General features: G+C 35.7%; 2 protein-coding genes across 2 annotated transcripts; both read left to right on the forward strand.

The window, feature by feature from the left end:
- Window positions 1-1962: 1962 nt before the first annotated feature.
- On the forward strand, window positions 1963-10301 carry selenoo1 (selenoprotein O1). Its single transcript, XM_079874482.1, has 9 exons — window positions 1963-2648; window positions 3297-3500; window positions 4310-4487; window positions 4622-4752; window positions 5095-5372; window positions 5465-5633; window positions 7867-8052; window positions 8267-8423; window positions 8852-10301. Exons 1-9 carry the CDS (start codon window positions 2095-2097, stop codon window positions 9044-9046), a joined length of 2052 nt encoding a protein of 683 aa, XP_079730608.1. The 5' UTR covers window positions 1963-2094; the 3' UTR covers window positions 9047-10301.
- Window positions 10302-11014: 713 nt separating this feature from the next.
- Window positions 11015-16436, forward strand: mapk12a (mitogen-activated protein kinase 12a). Its single transcript, XM_079874500.1, has 12 exons — window positions 11015-11260; window positions 12509-12638; window positions 12765-12823; window positions 12950-13061; window positions 13133-13162; window positions 13249-13296; window positions 13389-13503; window positions 13733-13804; window positions 13931-14010; window positions 14127-14205; window positions 15254-15427; window positions 15648-16436. The coding sequence occupies exons 1-12, from the start codon at window positions 11142-11144 to the stop codon at window positions 15719-15721; spliced, it is 1092 nt and encodes a 363-aa protein (XP_079730626.1). The 5' UTR covers window positions 11015-11141; the 3' UTR covers window positions 15722-16436.
- The last annotated feature ends 4657 nt before the right edge of the window (window positions 16437-21093 follow it).

Raw genomic sequence — 21093 nt, forward strand, 5'->3', positions numbered from 1 at the left:
GCTCAGATCGAACTAAAAATATATCTTAAAATCAAAAATAAATTTTCCAACATGTTATATTTGCCTTTTCATCTCTCCAACTCTTTACACACACACACACACACACACACACACACACACACACACACACACACACACACACACACACACACACACACACACACACACACACACTAGATAGATAGATAGATAGATAGATGTGGTCAGAATTAATGGCACCCCTGGTAAATATGAACAAAAATGGCTGTAAAAAATAAATCTGCATTGTTTATCCTTTTGATCTTTCATTCAAAAAATGTGCAAAAATCTAACCTTTCATTGAAGTAAAAGAATTGAAAGTGGGGGTAAATCACATTATAAAATAAATGCTTTACTCCAAAACAAGCTGGCCATAATTATTGGCTCCCTGTTATTAAATACTTTTTGCAACCTCCTTTTGCCAAGATAACAGATCTGAGTTTTCTTCTATAATGCCTGATGAGTTTGGAGAACAACTGACAAGAGATCAGAGACCATTCCTCCATACAGAATCTCTCCAGAGCCTTCAGATTCACAAGTTCATGTTGGTGCTTCTTCTCTTCAGTTCACCCCACTCATTTTCTATAGGGTTCAATTTAGGGGACCGGGACAGTCATGGCAGAAGCTTCATTTTGTGCTCAGTTACCCATTTTTGTGTTGATTTTGATGTTTGTTTTGGACCGTTGTCCTGATGGAAGATCCAACCATGGCCCATTATAAGATTTCTAGCAGAGGCAGACAGGTTTTGATTTTTTATCTATTGGTATTTGCTAGAATCCATAATACCATGTATCTGAACAAGATGTCCAGGACCTCCAGCAAAAAAAATAGGCCCACAACATGTAAGATCCAGCAGTATATTTAACCGTAGGCATGGGGTACTCTTCATCCCTGTTTGCACCAAACACATCTGGTGGGTTTACTGCCAAAAAGCCCTTTTTTTGTTTCATCTGACCACTATTCGGTCACTTTTGAAGATCCAGTCGTGTCTGACAACTGAATATGCTAGAGTTTATTTTTGGAGGAGCGAGGAGGATTTTTCTTGAAACCCTCCCAAACAACATGTGGTGATGTAGGGGTTGTTTGATAAATTTTTTTAGGCTTTCTGACCCCAGTAATCTCTGCAATTCTCCATCTGTGATCCTTGAAGAGTCTTTGGCCACTCAAACTTTCCTCCTCACTGTGCATTAAGACAATATAGACACACGTCCTCTTCCTGGCAGATTCGTAACATCTTTAGTTGATTGGAACTTCTTAATTTTTGCCCTGATGGTCAAAATGGGAATTTTAAATTCTTTAGCTGTTTCTAACAGCCACTTTCTATTTTGTGATGCTCAACAATCTTTTGATGCACATCAGAACTATATTCTTTGTTTTTACTCATTGTGATGGATAATTAAGGGAATTTGGCCTTTGTGTTTCCTCATATTTAAAATCATTTGAAACAAGAAATCATAGCTATAGAAAATGTCATGTTCCTTGTCAAAAAAAAAAAGGTAAATATTAATGGGAATATACTTCAGAAGATATTTTACTCATAAAAAATTCTAGGGGTGCCAATAATTGTGGCCAACGTGTTTTGGAGAAAAACATTTATTTCATAATGTGATAAACGCCAACTAATTACTGTTTTTGAAGAAGAAAACTCTAGAAGATACTGAAAGACTTTGTACACCCAGACATGTGTTAGTTTGAATTTTATATCAAACGTGTTAACTTAATAATACATTTCCCTGCTTCCAGCGTTTTCCTAAACAGTTGGATTGCAGCTAAACGTTCACTTTATAAAGAAAGTAAAAGAGGACTATTCCATTGCGAAAGCTGTCATATATCAATTACAACCATTCACTTTATAATGAAAGTAAATGGAGCTTTTCCATTAAAAAAAAAATTCAATAAGCGAAGAATTAATTTTAGAATAGTAGCCTACGTTCCGATGCGTTTGTTTCTAGGGGGGACGAAAACAACGACGGACCGGATTTGAGAACAACTCGGTTCTGTTAGGAGTTATTTAAGGATTGCTCCACTTTCGCTCTCCTTATATAACAAGCTTTATTAGACTTTAGTACAATGTGAATGGCTTCTGCTGGAGCTCGTCTAACACGGCTTTATATCTCATGTCCCGGTGTTATTTTACTTAGATCACTGTCAAATGCGGTAATGGACGACATGGGCGTAATCACGAGCCGCTCTTGCATTGAACGACTGCAGTTTGAGAATGTTGCTCTTAAACAACTTCCACTGGACCAGTCCACCGAACCAGGAGTCCGACAGGTCCGGGGGGCGTGCTTCTCTAGGGTACAACCAACCCCTCTAAAGAACCCAAAGTTTGTGTCAGTTTCAGGTCCAGCACTGGCACTTCTGGGTCTTGATGCTGATGAGGTTCTGAAGGATCCACTGGGCCCAGAGTATCTCAGTGGGTCTAAAGTGTTGCCAGGATCAGAACCTGCTGCCCATTGTTACTGCGGACACCAATTTGGACAGTTTGCAGGACAGCTTGGTGATGGAGCTGCATGTTATCTGGGAGAAGTGAAAGCCCCAGTAGACCAGAGCCCTGAATTACTGCATGAGAATCCCACAGGACGCTGGGAGATCCAGGTGAAGGGTGCTGGACTGACACCATACTCTAGGTAGACTTGCTACTGTAATATAACTTTGCCAGCATATTATCTAGATATTGCCACATCATGTTATGATATTCTCATTGGCTGTTCACACTTCACACGTGTTTTCCTATTGTATGTTATCATACTAGAGATGGCATGTGAAATAAAAGTAGTCTCTTTTTTATTTGATTTTCTTAAGACATATCATACACCTTACATAGTATAAAAGGAGCATAACAGGAACAAACCTATAAGGCACCCATTCTACCAAACTTCCACCAAAAGAAACTTTGTTTTCCTTAAGATAAATAAGTCATTTAAATAGCACTATATAAACATAGAACACACACACACATATGTATGTATGTATATATATATATGTGTATATGTATATGTATATATGTATATGTATATATGTATATGTATATATGTATATATATATATATATGTATGTATATATATATGTATGTATATATATGTGTATATATATATATATGTATGTATATATATATGTATGTATATATATGTGTGTATATATATATATATATATATATATATATATATATATATATATATATATATATATATATATATATATATAAGCAGCTCTGCAGAAAACAGTGCTGTCATCGTTATGTTAAGGTTTCAATTTTTGTCCTTTGTGCTTTTTAGACAGGCAGATGGGCGGAAGGTTTTGCGCTCCAGCATACGAGAGTTTCTGTGCAGCGAGGCGGTTTTTGGCTTGGGCGTGCCGACCACGAGAGCTGGATCAGTAGTGACGTCTGATTCACGAGTCATGAGGGATATCTTCTACAATGGCAATCCACGCATGGAAAGATGCTCTGTGGTCTTACGCATTGCTCCCACCTTTATTCGGTAACCTTAGTTGTTTATTTAGTTCCTAAATGCTTTCTCGTGGAAGTGTTATTTTAGTATTATTTATATCCTATTATATTATTTATTAGTATTTTAATTTTGCATTTATGAATTTTAGTTTAGGTTTTAGTAATCTTTTTGTGCTTTTATTTTGTCAGTTATTTTTCGCCAGGTCAATTCTACTAATTTTAGTTGAAGTTGAAGTTTTTCATTATCATATCATAGTTATTTAGATAACACTTTATTTTAAAGTGTCCTTGTTACATATGTTACATGTAGTTACTATAGTAATAACAGTAAAGTAACAGAATTATGATGCAAACTTTATCAAATAAGAGATATTCAAATTGTGCTGTAATGCAGCTGTAGCAAGGTAATAATGGCATTAAATCAGCTCAATTCAGTTCAGTTCAATAACTGTGTAAAGTTAATTTATTATGAGACAAGTTTAATTCCGCTATAAAGCAGCTCTACTGAAGACAATAGTGTCATTATTTAGCTCAATTCAGTTAAGTTTTGTTCTCATCCGATAGTGTAGTCAAATCGGTAATATTATTGGATATTAAGTGTCCCTAACTAAGCAAGCCAGAGGTGAACGTGGCAAGGAACCCAAACTGGTAACAGAAATTGAGGAAAAAAAACCTTGTGAGAAACCAGGCTCAATTAGTGGGCCTGTTCTCCTCTGGCCAAAAACAACACTGTTACGATACTTCAGTTTTTTTGTCTATAATTGAAATGGTTTCACTCATAAAGGTCTTTTAGGTCTAGCTTTTCTAGATGTGAAGAAGTTGTCCTGACTCTTGATGTAGGTTTGGATCATTTGAGATCTTCAAACGAGCTGATGAGTCCACGGGCCGGCAAGGTCCCAGCTATGGCCGCGATGACATCAGAACCCAATTGCTGGATTATGTCATTGTGAACTTCTACCCAGAGATCCATCAAAATCACTCAGACCGCATTGAGAGGAATACTGCTTTCTTCAGAGAGGTAGACTGAGATCATTGCTGTGGTTGTAGTATTGATCCATTGAAACATATTATTTGCATTTTTATTTTTATTTTCTTTATTTAATATATAAATGTTTAATCTGTGTTTATTTGAATGCGCATCTTTATTACTAGGTGACTTTACGAACAGCAAGGCTGGTGGCTCAGTGGCAGTGTGTGGGTTTCTGTCATGGAGTCCTCAATACTGATAACATGAGCATCCTGGGTCTGACTTTGGACTATGGGCCTTTTGGCTTCATGGATCGGTAAGGTCTGACTTAAACATTATCCCCCGGTTTCACAGGCTAGGCTTAAGATAGTCCCAGACTAAAATGCATGTTTGAGCTGTTTTAACTGAAAGCAACTTGCTCTGACATATCTAAAAATATGACTGTGCTGTTGTTTTGTCTCAAGATGCACACCAGTAATGTTTTTTCTAAGAAATGTTTATAAAAGCTACTTAAATGGCCTAACTGAACAAAGGCCTAATCCTGGCTTAATCTAAGCCATGTCTGTGAAACATGGCCTTAATGTTATTCAGAATGTTCAGCAATTATTTGCATTTATTGTTCACGAACATGAATTTCCTTGTTTTGTTTTCTCTTTAGTTTCGACCCAGATTTCATCTGTAACGCTTCTGATAGTTCAGGCCGGTATACTTACCAGGCCCAACCAGCGATCTGTCGCTGGAATTTAGCCCGGCTGGCTGAAGCCCTGCAGCCCGACCTACCTCCAGACCGGGCCGAACAGGTGTTGGATGAGTACCTGCCGCTCTACAATAGCTTCTATCTGAGCAATATGAGGAAGAAACTGGGTCTGCTGAGGAAGGAGGAACCAGAGGATGAGATGCTCATCACAGAACTTTTGCAGACCATGCATAACACAGGTATGAAGATTGTGTAGCTGTCATACTAGAGTGTCCAAATAAAAAGTGTGAAGCGGGATAATTGCTGGACAGTAACCTCTTCCTCCTCCTAGGTGCGGACTTCACCAACACTTTCCGTAGCTTGAGTCAGATTTCCTGCCCGACACAGGAGGCAGGGGAAGATGAAAGTGAGGTGATAAAACAAGCCGCAGAGATGCTCCTGCAGCAGTGTGCTTCTCTAGAGGAGCTGAAAGCAGCGAACAAACCCTCCATGGATCCACGGTAACACCTTACTGTATATTCCCATTCAGACTTTTGAGGTCAGAAAGATTTATAAATGTGTTTTTGAAAGAAGTCTCTTATACTCACCAAAGCTGCATTTATTTGATCGAAAATATTATTGATTTTCAGCATCATTACTCCAGTTAGGGAAGTAAAATAATGGCAAATGTTTTTGAAATAAAAAAGCCTGTTGAATTGTACTACTTGAAAAAAAATAGGCATTGCATTAACCATGCTTGCATTTTAATGCATTGTATTTTTAGGGCTTGCATTTTTATGGGCTGAAATTCAACATGATTGAATATTTAAGCTGTGAATATTTCAATTAAAAACATTTCAAACACATTTTCATTATTAAAAATTCAATAATCCATATAGTATGAAGTATATAGTAGCCTACAGCCTACATCCCCAATAAGGTGTGGGTTTGGTCTTTTATATCACTGTATTAGTCCATTAAGCTACGTTAAGCGTTTTGTCCCGACGGAAGGGGAATCCTTGAGGTATTAGAGAAAGCTGATAACATGTAGACTACACAGGGAAAGTAACAATGAAGTTATTGAATGAAACATAAACACAGCTTTTGTGTGTTTATCATCTTTTCCGCATATATACTGACACAGATAATCATTTTCATTTTATGAATGAATGGCTTGTTCTAACTGTTGCTGGTCCTCGTCAACAACACGCGCTTTTGCACCACCTGCTGGTGAGATCGACTAACAGCAGATGGAGAGTATGCTCGGCAATCTACTGCTTTTCCTGCAGTTCCTGGATGTCGATGTTGAATTTACTGTCGTATTTGAACCACTGATTTGTGGAAGCGAATTTGCAAAGCGAAATAAAATGGACCGAAAATTGCCTGTTGAATATTATAGGTTGTATTTTTAAACAGTTTGAATATTTTGGAAGTGAAATATGAAAGGTGAATATGGATTATTGAATTTTTAATAATGAAAATGTGTTTGAAATGTTTTTAATTGAAATATTCACAGCTTAAATATTCAACCATGTTGAATTTCAGCCCATAAAAATGCAAGCCCTAAAAATACAATGCATTAAAATGCAAGCATGGTTAATACAATGCCTATTTTTTTTTCAAGTAGTGCAATTCAACAGGCTTTTTTATTTCAAAAACATTTTACATTATTTTACTTCCATACCAAATCTTCGGAGTCACATGATCCTTCAGAAATCATTCTAATATTCTAATTTGGTGCTCAAGAAACATTTCTTCTTCTTATTATCAATGTTTATTATCAGTTATTATTAAACAGTTGTGTTGCTTAAAGGGGTCATGAATTGAGAAATCAAATATTCCTTGATCTTTTGACATAAGAGGTCCAAAAACAGCTTTTATTGAAAATGACTTGTTTTGGATTTTGTCACATTATTACATAATAGTGTGGTGAAATAATAATAAAAGATGATGGAGTGACGACGACTATATGGAATCTTACAGCAATGTTGCATCTTTGTCAGTAAAAATGTTTTTACCGTGTGTCACTATTGCTTTGTCTGTTACAGATCGTTTGATATTTACTGAGTATTTATACTGTAGCACCGCAGTCAAAAGTGGTTTGAAATCGCCAGTGTTTCTTACATCACAAACTACCTTGTAACCAATCAGGTCAACGTGTGGGTGGGCTTTAGCATATCATTAAATGAGTCTCAAGAGAAGGGAGGTTTTCTGGTATGTTTTTCTGTTGATATGAAAAATAGCGTGTGAATTATGTATATTACGATGAACTATATACCTTTCTCCACTGACGTTCTAAGTTGTTCAAAGTGTTTCTAAGGATGCTGATTTTTAGAAGGCAGCCATGTGAACGGGAACATGGTTTGTGTAACATTAGAAACACATTATTAGCTGTTTGATAACATAGTCAAGCCAAAGGCTAATCATATAAATTATTACTGTGATGTATTCAATGTTGTAGAGAGCGATACATAAAATGCATTACCATTCTGATACATCGACTTGTAGACGAGTCTGTATGAGTGAGTGGAGGCGGGGCTCATTTGCATATTCATGGATCGCGTATACTAAATGAAGCAAGGGTGTAGAGTTATATTCAAGCTATTTTATGGCATGAATAAAAAAATCACAGGAAATTGTTGTGATCAAAGATGAGTTTTAAGGGATACAATTATTGACTACAGACAGGGGGACTTTAATAAATGGTTAAATATCTTTATTTACATATTTCTGTTTTTTTCCCCTTCAATTTAGTGAGCTTGCAATGCTGCTGTCCATGGCTCAGAGTAACCCTGCACTGTTCCAGATGATTTCAGACAGGAAGACGGTCGCTCGGCAGCTTGAAATACTCTCAAGACTGAAGGAGCTGATGGACACCACTGCAGAACAACTGAGGGCCAAGCAGACTGAAGACTGGTCCTGCTGGATCAAGAAATACAGGTACAGAAAGTTCTTTCGATCTGATGCATTCATTTCCCATTGGCATTCATTTCTAATGAAAGTGTATTATAAAGCATTGTTATTTGAAACCAAAAAGACCTGAATAAGACCTAAGTAGTTTTAATAGTTTAGATTAGATTCATCTGTGTACATAAATTATTATTTTTCCCTGCTACAATGTACTTTTGGATATGTTGTCTATTTAATTCCCAAGGCAGCGGCTTGCTCATGAGTGTGAGTCAGGGGTTGATGTGAAAGATCTACAGAAGGAGAGAGTATGTGTGATGAACAACAACAACCCACATGTGGTACTCAGAAACTACATTGCCCAGAATGCAATAGAGGCAGCTGAAAATGGTGACTTCTCAGAGGTGAGGCTCATACTAGCTTTGTAAATCAGAGCACCTAAATTGTAAGAGACATTCAGTACCATTCAAAAGTTTGGGTCAAGAAGATTTATTAATTTATTTACAATTAAATACTTTTATTAGGCAAGGATGCATGAAATTTATCAAAAAAGACTTAAGATTTTTACAACAAAATTATTTCCAATTAAATGGTTAAAAACAGCTTTTCCATCACAGGAACATTTTAAAAATACATTAAAATAGAAAGCCGTTATTTTGAATTGTAACAATATTTCAGAATATTATTGCTTTTACTGTATTTTGATCAGATTAATGCAGCCTTGGTGAGAATAAGAGACTTCTTTCAAAAACATTTGTTTGTTTTTAATTTGTGATTCATAAATTCCATAAAGTCTTACAATTTTTCATTTGCATCTTCTCAAATCCATTAGGTTCAGAGAGTTCTGAAAGTGTTGGAAAAGCCGTTCTCTGTGCAGGAAGGTCAAGACCAGCCAGGCTTGGAGGCAGGAGGAGGAGCGGCAGCTCCAGGGGAGAGAGATGAGACCGTAGAAGGAGTAGAGGCTCGAGTACCTGTCCCATATGACAGCAAGCCCCCCATCTGGGCCAATGAGATCTGTGTAACCTGATCATCATAAAACCTTTGTGACAACTAACCTGCTCATTTAAGCAGAGTAATCCTGCAGAAGCTGGTTAGGTGTTGATGAAGGTATTAAGTGAGGTATTAAACTCCTGTCCACCAGTTAAAAACATGCAGTAAGATGGTGTGTAGGGGCAAAATGAAAATGCTGTATATTTAACTGGTTACAAATGATGACTTAGACCACTAGTCTTACCATGACAGGTCTCAGTCTGAAAGATAGAAGTTGTACCTCTATATATAAAATGACTATGGATTTGAATGTAGGAGTTGAAATTAAACGCACAAGCCATTGAGCAACAAAGCTCTAAAACTTAAACGCACAAATAATTTACTTAAAAGGTATCTATATCACTTTAAATCATGTATGTAGCGCTGATTTAACATACAGTGTATCTGAAGCTAGAATAGTATATTATTCATCAACTACACCTATTTGCAAATAGTATCCTAATCTGAATAGTGTGATTACAAAATACATCATTAGAAGTGGGCATTTTACATTTTCATTTTGGAGTCAACTAAGGAAGTATTTTCATATGCTTTGTATCCATTCCTTTAAATGTTTAAAACACGGCTAAAAGAATGTTAACGTTTTTCGGCATAGTTTCAACAACTGTGAAGAACTTTTCAGACATTATTTATATAATTTTTATGAACTTCCCTGATGAATATGCAATATTTCTAAGATTAAATACTAATAAACATAACAAATAGCACATCTGTGTTCTAATTTTTGTCAACCAGGATTATTTTATCAGTGAGAGTGTGTGGTGAAGCAATTTCCATTGTTTTCATTTAGGGAGGAATGTCAATCCCTGGGGCCCAATGCTTCAACATGTTAACACAGGTTCAGGTGTGCACCTAAAAATACTAAGGCAGATTTCAACAGTGTCAAATACTTGAAGACAAAAAAAATAAATCTCCCTGTAATCTATGGCATAGAACAGGAAACAAGCATTCTTTGTTCATATTGTAAAATACCAAAACTTATGGGACTCCCAAAGCCCTCGTTTTAATCATTTTCAAGGCTTTGGAAGATCATGCAGCAGTTCTCACATTCACTGAAGGACAAACATGTTCTTGGATCTCAGTAATGCAACTCATGTATGGAAAGCTGTTTTGACATTCATTCCTTAAAACCAACTAGTATAGATTTTATGGTACTAATACTTCTAATTATTAGCAAGTAATCCAACAGTAACAAAGTCTTTTTCAATTTTATTATTAAATACTAAGAACTTATTCCTTTATCATCTTGATTCTATTATATATTCATTATATAATAGCATTTATTCCTTTTTTGTATTAGTCACTACCCTAATAGTGACGAGGAATTATTTATACTGGTAACAAATGTTATTGCCATTGAGTGTGGTTCAGTTATCAACTATTAATTTCTGAATGTTATTAACTTAACCATGTTTTTCATTTGTGCTCATATCCTCTTTTAGTTTTATTTTATCTTTTACTTTAAATAGTTAGTATTCTAGTTATCGTAGTACTCAAGTGAAAAGACACTAGTTTTTTAACCTGAGAAACCTGAGATTCTCGTTTAGGACTGCACATGCGCATTGGCTCGTCTAGCCTGAAAGATAAGCATTTTTAATGCCATTTGAGCATAAGAAACAACAATTATGGGACAGTAATGTCAGATTTTGTTGCTGATTTGAAATTTTTCAAGAGATTTTAGGATTCCCCATTCAAATAGATAGGATTTGGTCTTGGCTGCCCGGGGGCGATGTGCTGCCTAGTGAACAGACTTTCCTTGAAAAGGACTTTATGCTAGTATCTAAAAAAAAATAGCTCTTAGTGACATAAAAATAAAAAAAGATACAAATACCCTAGATTACTTATTTTTTTAAATTACTAGTAGGTAGTAACATAAAAATGAAAATTAGTTAAGTTTACGCAATAACTGTTCAAACGGCTTGCCATAAACAGCCACGCCGGAGAGGGAGCGGTTACGCGCACACGCACAGCCTGAACGCGGACAGGTAGATTGCTATTATCCGTGTTCAGGTAAACCTGGAAATCACAGCTGTGGTACTCGGGACAGCACATTTAAAGGAGTATTCACCAATATGTCTGTCCGATCAAGACCTGGATATTATCGCCAGGAGGTAAATAAAACCGCTTGGGAAGTCCCGGAGAGATACAAAGATCTGAAACAGGTGGGAACGGGGGCATATGGTACAGTATGGTGAGTTATTGCTCTCATTTTATGTAGCCCACTTCCGGGAAAGAATCGTGATTTATATGTTAAAAACACTTAATGCATTGTCACTGTAGCCTAGCAGAACAAAATATGTCTGGGATCTATTCAGAAATGATGTGAACGTCCGTATAGGCGAGCACAAGGGAAAAAAAATTGAGACTATTTTATGATAAAGATGCCACTAAAATGTTTTGATGCGATCCAAATTGTAGCATATTTGCGAGTCATATGTTGTATCCATGCGTGTTTACAGGGATATATAAGATAAACACAGAAATTGAGAGTTTCAAAATTAAGTGCCTGCAAAACAACGTTGTAGTTTATAATTGTAAGATGGCAGCTGTTGACTAATGCCATTGGTGATGATGGTTTATTACGTTTTCATGCTTCCTTTAAAAAGTCCCAGAGGATTATCTCCGAGTAACCACTGTTGGCGTCTTGAGGCACGTCCCACAACTTAATCTGCCATTAATTTAGTAAATAGCAACATTTATGCACTTTGAAATTATATTATATTAATATTATAAAAAATATATAATAATATAATATCACTCACTACCCCTAAAATCACTCGTCTTCAGACTAGACCTTCATATTGATTAAAATAGATCACTTAAGAAAAACAGAAATATACACTGTAAAAAATAAAAGTTGCTGCTTTATAGTTCACTTAAAAATGGAAATTTTGTCATCATTTACTCACCCTCAAGTTGTTTCAAACCTGCTGTATGCATTTCTTTCTTCTGCTGAACACAGAAGAAGATATGTTGAAGAAAGTCGGTAACCAAACAGTTGATGTACCCCATTGACTTCCATAGTATTTTTTTCCTACTATGGAAGTCAATGGGGTACATCAACTGTTTGGCTACCGACATTCTTCAAAGTATCTTCCTTTGTGTTCAGCAGAAGAATTCATACAGGTTTGAAACAACTTGAGGGTGGGTAAATTATGACAGATTTTACTATTCCTTTACATTTTTAAGTACAATCAACTTGTAACTTATAAAAAAGGTTGAAAATTGCTTAACACTTTTTGATGAGTTAAAGCAATGTAAAAACATTTGTTGTCAACATTTGTTTACATAGCTACAGTATGTGTTCAAATGTTCAATTGTTTGTGCATAGGCGTTTCTCTTGCGAAAGCAAGCTTCTTTTGTGGTAAATTCTACTATGTATCTGTTTTCTAATTACATTTCTAATGTAATTGTTTACAACTGGTGATTCACTCCTCAGCTATGCGTTTGACCGGAGGACAGGGGCAAAGGTTGCCATCAAGAAACTCCATCGTCCCTTCCAATCTGATCTGTTTGCCAAAAGAGCTTATCGGGAGCTCAGGCTGCTCAAACACATGAAGCATGATAATGTAGGACACCAAAGATTAATACTGCATGCTCTGGGCACTCACATCCGCCCTGTTGTAAATAAACAGATTTACAGTCTCATTCTGTGCTGTATTTGGCAACCACTTTCTCTTTTTAAATTGGTACAGGTTATTGGACTTGTGGATGTTTTCACTGCAGACCTTTCTCTAGACAGATTCCATGACTTGTGAGTATTTTACAATCTTAAACTGTCATGCTTTGACCATTTGGTCACAATTGTGATTGTGACAGCTTGTTTTTTTGGATGTATGGAGGCATGATCATTTTCTGATTCTCCTCGTCTTTTGCACAGTTACTTGGTCATGCCTTTTATGGCTACTGATCTTGGAAAGTTGATGAAAATGCAGAGACTGTCAGAGGACAAGGTCCAGTATCTGGTCTACCAGATTTTGAAAGGACTCAAAGTGAGTATTGTAATAATGCAGGCTTACACACCCTCGCAAACATATTTTCATGAATCGCTTTGTGTTTACAGTATATCCATGCTGCTGGAATCATTCATAGGGTGAGCACAGCTGTGTCAGTCTTAAACACATATGTAAACATGTATTTCTCACTACGAAACCACTAACCTCATCTGATGCCTTGCAGGATCTCAAACCAGGCAATCTGGCAGTAAATGAGGAGTGTGAGCTTAAGGTATCTCACCACGTGCTTTATTAATCCTGTATGCCTTTTGTAGAGATTAAGATTTATTTGAGGCCTTATTGTTCCGTGTCTTACATTTATAGATCCTGGATTTCGGTCTAGCACGGCAAACAGACAGTGAAATGACGGGCTATGTTGTGACACGCTGGTACAGAGCGCCTGAGGTCATTCTTAGCTGGATGCATTACACGCAGACTGGTTAGTCTCACATTTCATGCACTAATTCTTTAATATCATAAATAATAATAATATAGTATTTTTTAATATAATTTATTATAGATTAGTGGTTAAAGGTTATATATATAGTGGTTATATATCAGTGCTGCTCTCATAAAAGCAATAGAAAGTGCTTAATTCATTATTTATTTAAACTAATGATAATTCAGAGATACTGTATGTGTTGTGTTTGTTTGAATGTTCCCCTCAGTGGACATCTGGTCGGTCGGATGCATCATGGCAGAGATGCTGCTAGGGAAACCACTGTTCAAAGGAAATGACCGTATCCTTCCTTGCAGGACAACTGTGAAAAACCTGAAAAAAAAAAAAAACCTGTGGTTTTGATGTGGTGATTATGTCCCTAAGTCTCATCCCCAGTGTATTTGAATCCTTGACCATTTTCCATCAGACTTGGATCAGCTGATGGAGATCATGAAGATTACAGGGACGCCAACAAAAGAGTTCACAGCCAAACTACAGTCTGAAGATGTGTGTTTCATTCATATTTTCCTACTAAGATTAGTTTGCAGAACTCTCTCCAGATATATAATGAATACTTTCGAGATGTGAAAATCCAAAGTCACATGGTATATTCTTTTTTCTAGGCTAGAAACTACATAACAAAGTTGCCAAAACTTAAAAAGAAAGATCTTTGGGCATTGTTACCAAACGTTAACCCACATGGTAAGAGTGTTTTGAAAGTGTTTTGCTCAATCAGTTTGTTTTTAATATGTTTTTAATTATTGGTATCATTTATTAAATAGTATTCATATCATAAATAAGTATTTTGATAATTGTTTTATTCTTTTTTTTATTATGCAATTATTGTTATTCAATATGCATGCAATTTTATACTTTTAATATTTGTACTTTTATAAATCCAGAAATACACCAGGATCACTTTTAAATAAACTCATTCAGATAAATGTTAACCTAAAATCTTGATCATTATAAAAGTCCATGGACAAGTTATGTATGAGCTAAGTTTACATTTATGCATTTGGCAGATGCTTTTATTCAAAGCAACTTTGGTAACCCTTTATTTTACAGTGTTCTTGTTACACGTTACATGTAATTACTGTAGTACTAACTATAAATTATGCATAATTACATGCAACTAACCCTAAACCAACCTCTATTCCTAACCTTAACCCTAAGTATAATTAAACTCTAACACAGACACCTTAAAATAAAGTGTAACCACAACTTTTACTGCAGTCAGTTACAATTAATAACTGGAATTCAATTACTTTTCCTTTGAAAAAGTAAAGTAAGGGATTATTCTTATTTTTCTGTAATTGAATTACAGTTACTTCTGATGTAATTGCATTAAATACTGTATAGACAATTCTATATAAAACAATAGTGTATTTATCATCAAAATGTAACCTCTTATTTTAAATGTTAATGTTACTTGTTTTTAATGTAACCTTCTCCCTTTAAATACTTTGGTCATTTCAAGAATAATTTATGCAATTTTATATTATTTATTTGAAAGAATTAAAAGAGCAGTTTTATGTTTATCCTTGTATTGTTCAACTGGTTGAGATTGATACAGGATTTAGTAGCTACTAATCAATTACTTTTTTAGAGGAACTTACCCAACTCTGGTTAGCACCATGCTCTACACAATTTGATCCAAGTACATCTTTCATACATACATTTGCTGAAAACAATTTCGAATGTCACATAATTGTGTGTCATATTGACTCTATGTTGCTCTCCCTTTCAGCGATTAATGTGTTAGACAGCATGCTGCTCTTGGACCCTGAGAGCAGAATAACAGCGGCAGAGGGACTGGCTCTTCCTTTCTTCTCTGAGTTTCATGAACCAGAGGAGGAAACTGAGGCCCCACCGTATGACCATTCACTAGATGAGGCTGATCAGTCAGTGGAGCAATGGAAACGTAGGTTTGAGCTGAAAAGCTTGATATGAGTGACTTTAAATTCACAGTAATTGGTGTAACGGATGAGACAACTAGTTTTAACGTTTGTTTAAAGATGCATAAGGCATTAATTAGCAAGTATTTCTTATAGGTGTGATAGTTTATTCCCAAGAGCTAAAGAAATAACCAGTTTCCCTCTGTTCTCTCTTCCTCTGTCTTTCTATTCCTTCTTTGACCCCAGGACTCACCTTCACTGAAATTCTGACCTTCCGTCCGGCACCAGTGGTGGCAGAATCTAAGGAGACGGCTCTTTGAGATTGCTTATTTTTACATCGTCAAGGCTTTACATTTGTACCATTTGTCACATACAGACTTTGAACCGTTTTTTTACACAGTGAGTGTACATTTTATTATTTTTCAGCCTTTTAGCCTGTTGTGTGCTAGTGTTTGACACAGATGAACTAGGCACAACTGAACCATCAGCAGACCTGCACCATCCTGCAATTTAATTGGGAGATTTTAGCATAATTCTTAGCAAGTTTTTGATTATAGTACCTTTTATTTTATTTTATTTTATTTTATTTTATTTTATTTTATTGCATTTTATTGCATTTTATTGCATTATTGCATTGCATTGCATTGCATTGCATTGCATTGCATTGCATTGCATTGCAAAGCACGTCACTATCCAGCATTAATGCTGCCATAATTATTACACTGAAATGCTGCAATGCAAATGTCTGTATGGTTTACATTTAGGCCTGAAATATTTTTCTGGTTTTTGCCAAACCCCACAGCCATATATTTCAGTATCTGAAAGAGTATTATATATTCTAAAACAGTTTGTCAACCTGACCACAGTCACGAATGCAGAGTCCAGACAAATCACGCAATTATGCAAAGGAACCTGACAATGTACTATAAAATAAGTATTTTTTAAATTGATCACATTTTATTTTGTTGAATATTTTTCAATCGATTTGTCAAGAAAATTAAAATGATTGATTAAAAAATACAATTGGTAACTTTTCTGCTTTTGATGTGTCTAATTCTTATCCTCAGTTGTTTATTGACACTTAAACTTGTTGGAAAGGAAATGGAAGTCCGATGGACCATTTGGTATGAAATCCAGCAGAGGGCAACATTTACACTTCTTTTGCACTTTCTCCAATAACATTTCACAGTAATAGTTTCTAAAAAAGCTGCATTATTACACTAGAAACTCCATTTAGACTTGAGGTCCCTGGGCATCCTCATCCTTTATTTTTATGTAATTAATTTAGGTATGAGAATTGCTGCTACATGTCAATACAGTGCGGTAGTCTCTGAAGAGATACAGTCGGTTCATTTCTTAAGTTGACCTTTGCCCTTCTAGTTTAAATACACAATTCCCTGTCCCTTTAAGAGTCTTTCTCTGTTCCTGCAGCCTGTCTGTGATACCTTTGGCCTCTGTTTAGAATCCTTGTGCGGTTCATGTGGTCAGAGAATGTTCTGCCTGAAAGAAAACTAGAGGAGAGGGAAAATACATTTGTCATGCTACTTCTTGGCAGCCAGATGTAATGACACAGAATGAAAGAGGAAGATAGCAAGCAAAGCCAGCAGATTTTCTCCTCTCGCTGGTTTATTTAAAGAACGTCTCTGATTTCTTGACACAAACATCTTTCTTTGTTTGCTAGAATAAGCAGCTGTGCTGTGCAGAACATTATATCACAAAGGTGTTCGTAAAAATCACTGAATTTTAAAGCTGTTTCATATTAAGATGGTTCTATCTAGCACCTGATTTTGTGCTTCGGGTAAAACTGAGGAGGAGCAAAGGGTTTTAATTTTAATTGTGATACAGCGCACCCCAAAAGTATTTGTACACTTCAGTCAGTCTTCTGGTTTATCATGTTCATAGTTTATATGATGAGCTACATCTGTGCCTGCTAGTCTATGAACTTGAGAGAAACTGAGTTCATCTACTAAAAGAATGTATATGATAATAATACAGATGTTTTATATCTATGCAGGGACTTTCAGACATTTTAAGTGAATTAAGTGTCCAAATACTTACCGAGGCTACTGTATGTTTATAAATGCGCAATTTCACAGATATCTCTTTACACTGAGAACACTATGTCCAGTGATTAAACTATGGTTGGCTGTCCCTGTCAAACATCCTGTCTTGTGTAACACACTTGAAATGGGATAAACACAATATTTCATTGTTTGCTTATGTTTACATAGTTTAGAGATCTTGAACTATTGCATAAGTGACTAAGTATGGATAGGTCTTATGCTTACCAAGGCGGCATTTATTTGATTAAAAATGCAATTTCATTAAAAATGAAATATTGTGAATTAATATTACAATTAAAAATAACAGTTTTCTATTTAAATATTTTTTAAAATGTAATTTATTCCAAAGCGAATTTTTTTAGCAACCATTTCTCCAGTCTTCAGTGTCACATGATCCTTCAGAAATCATTCTTATATGGTTTGGTGCTCAAGAAACATTTATTATCAATGTTGAAAACAGTTGTGCTGTTTAATATTTTTGATGATACACTTTTTTCAGGATACTCTGATGATTATAAAGTTCAAAAGAACAGCATTTATGTATATGAGTCAATGACGTGACGGGTCATTTTTTTTGTCCAAAGGCCTTAATAATAATAAAAAAACAAATATATAACATCCAAAGTATGTAGTACAACTAGATCTCTTTTACTGAATCCAAAAGGTTTTAATTATATTTTACAACATATAAAGGTATTTTAAAGATTTTGAAGTGTCAAAAGGTCATTCGGTAAAACCGATATAGTAAATATTTAAATGGAATAATATTGTTTTTAATAACTAAAGGAACTACAATAATACTGTACAAATATAAAGCAGATAAGGCTCTCTTTTTTACATTTCCCCTTTTCTCCTTTCCCTGTGCAATGTTTTACTTGAATATGTTGGAGTGTTTAGAGTAGTCCAATAAATGATTACATTTATGAGATCAGTGATAATTTGTTTTAATATTTCTTCTGTGGTACACACTATATACTATCTCAACATCAATGTCAAATCAGTTTTTAACTTTCAAATCAGTGGATAAACCGAATGACTTTTTTGGTGACATTTTTTCCATCTTGTAAAAAAGGACAAAATTAATTGATTGTACAAACCACAAAATCTTAAACTAAAAAACTAAGTAAACTAAAAAATGGTTTCAAATATAGTTATATCTCCATTCTATTTTTTTACACTTTTAAAAACCTTATTCGTCAATGACCCATATATATATATATATATATATATATATATATATATAGCCTATATATATTATAACATTATAAATGGCTTTAACTGACACTTTTAATCAACTGAATGTGTCCTGCTGAATATCCTAAAAAAAAATAAAAAAAAATCTTACTGACCCCAAAATTTTGATTGGTAGAGTAGATGTTTAAATATTTCTGCGTTTAATAACCTACCTCTTGGTAAGACACTATCTATCATTCTCTGTTGCTTCATGCTCTCTGCATATCTGTTTTCTCTGTCTCTTTCACAAGCACAAGGAGATGCACGTGCCTTCTTGCTGTTTAGCAGATCCTCAGGAATCCTTTGGCTTAGCGGGCTGCGCAAGAGGAAATTCCACTGGCTCAAATGTTCTCAGTAAAGGCCCCAGCATGGCTCAAGCACCCGGAATCCCTGCAACCCACCGACTCCTCAGCAGGGACAGCGAGGGGCCGGGAAGGAATGAATGTTACGGTACCACAGATGGTTCTCCTCCAGTCAGGAGACAGACTATGGTTAGAATGGTATTTTAAGTACCACCATGCTCATAAAAATAACTGTTACCCAAAACATATGTGCGTGATCTTAAGAAGTTCATACTTGCCATTTGTTGCTTGTTTTCATCCCACATCATAACTCAGTTAATGAATAATAATAATAAAGGAAAGGTGAGAGTGATCCCATCACAGATTATAAAGTTTCAGCTCTGTTTTTAGAAATGATCTAATGCAGACTATGCTTTCTGTTCCGTTTTTTTTTTCTTTTTTTTCAATTGTGAGGGTCATAGAGGTTCACTGATGGAGTGTACGTGTGGTAGTATCATCTAAAAGGCCCAACAGAGCCATCACATACATAAGAGCTGTACTGAAAAACATCAAGCTCCCATTCTGGCTCGACCAAACCTGTCAAATATGAGGTTTACAGCCTCCTAAATACTGTGAAGGTCGGAGGTGGTTCCTTGACTTTATCTTTTTGGAGGAATTCAGCTGTTTTAAAGAACAGAATGTTCCTGGTTGTAAGTGATGTGAGAAACACAACAACATCCTCCTCCTTTGGAAAAGTTCTGGGGGGCTTTTAGATTTCTTTAGCACTACTCCAGGAAATTGTGGTCACAGTTTCATTGTGGTCAGTTATATGCAGTTGGCTCATTTATTATAACTATATAAAAACAGCTTTTCAGTGGTTCACTAAAGTGGTTTGCTTATTGCTGAAATTCAGTTTTAGAATACATATATGCTACTTGCAGTCTATTGCAAGTTCTTGATTTTTTGTGTGTCGTTTTTATGTGTGGATTGTTGAGCCAAAATATGTCGTCCAAGCATATGAATGAAAATGAACTAGATGTACCGCATGGCGGTACAAAATATGACCGCCGCTCAGGCCTGCACTGGCTTTCCACAAAAAATATACTTATACATACTAAGTATGAAAAATCTGTGATTTTTTTTTCAAAGGACCCTCCCATTCAATTTCTACAAACCTCTACCAAACGGTTGAGGTGCCTGTTGATGGTAAAAGTCAGTTATCTGACTTTGGCATGGGTTTGTTGTGTTTTACTGAAATAAAAAACATTTTTTCCCCAAAAAAGTGGTTTTATCTTGTAGCCCTGGTCCCAGAGTTTTAAAAAAACAATGTTAACAAAATTGGCCCCCGGGGACCAAACGAAATTTTTCCGTAAAAGTCTAGTGGGGCTACATGCCCACCAAATTTCATGTTCCCCGGTGTTTCGGTGTCTCTGGTATCGTTGACGAAAAAATTCAGTAGATGACGGGAAAAAAAACAACAAAACTTTGACAATTGATTATGGGCTAGGTTGATGTGGGCCCTTAAGAGCAACATACCATAAAAATTTCTTCATCCTCGGTGCCACGGTTCAGGTAGTTATTTAAGAAAAACTGCATTTTTTGGGTTTGGGGGGGCCCAGCGCGGGGGGGAGTGGCCCCCGTGGACCAAACGAAATTTTTCCGTAAAAGTCTAGTGGGGCTACATGCCCACCAAATTTCATGTTCCCCGGTGTTTCGGTGTCCCTGGTATCGTTGACGAAAAATTCAGTAGATGACGAAAAAAAAAAAAAAAAAAAACTTTGACAATCCCTATATGACCGCTTTCGCTAGCTACGCTAGCGGCGGTCATAATAATACACTCAAATATAATATTTTATTTATAATTATTACATGGCTTGGTTGAATTCCAATGTAGAATGTGGTCTGTTATTTCTTGATAACAGACCGCTGCGATGAAAAATAGCGTCGCTATGGACGCGGAATGGACTATTTTCTTTAGCGGAAGCAATACAATCGTTTTTAAATCAATAAACTCCTTTTTAAATCAATATTTTATGTCAAATTATTGAATTATTTTGTAGGTAGCCATGTAATAGCGGGATAATGTATAGCGAGGCGGTTGTGGTCGCTTCGCGT

The sequence above is a fragment of the Squalius cephalus genome (assembly GCF_949319135.1).
Source record: "Squalius cephalus genome assembly, chromosome: 6".
NCBI lineage: Eukaryota > Metazoa > Chordata > Actinopteri > Cypriniformes > Leuciscidae > Squalius > Squalius cephalus.

What these genes read in the sequence shown, in the direction of transcription:
- selenoo1 (XM_079874482.1), top strand. Translation starts at nt 2,095, where the DNA reads ATGGCTTCTGCTGGAGCTCGTCTAACACGGCTTTATATCTCATGTCCC. An exon ending in ATACTGCTTTCTTCAGAGAG is followed by an intron (nt 4,488 to 4,621) that starts GTAGACTGAGAT and finishes CTTTATTACTAG; the next exon opens with GTGACTTTACGAACAGCAAG. An exon ending in CCTTTTGGCTTCATGGATCG is followed by an intron (nt 4,753 to 5,094) that starts GTAAGGTCTGAC and finishes TTTTCTCTTTAG; the next exon opens with TTTCGACCCAGATTTCATCT.
- mapk12a (XM_079874500.1), top strand. Translation starts at nt 11,142, where the DNA reads ATGTCTGTCCGATCAAGACCTGGATATTATCGCCAGGAGGTAAATAAA. An exon ending in GGGGCATATGGTACAGTATG is followed by an intron (nt 11,261 to 12,508) that starts GTGAGTTATTGC and finishes TTCACTCCTCAG; the next exon opens with CTATGCGTTTGACCGGAGGA. An exon ending in ACTGTTCAAAGGAAATGACC is followed by an intron (nt 13,805 to 13,930) that starts GTATCCTTCCTT and finishes ATTTTCCATCAG; the next exon opens with ACTTGGATCAGCTGATGGAG.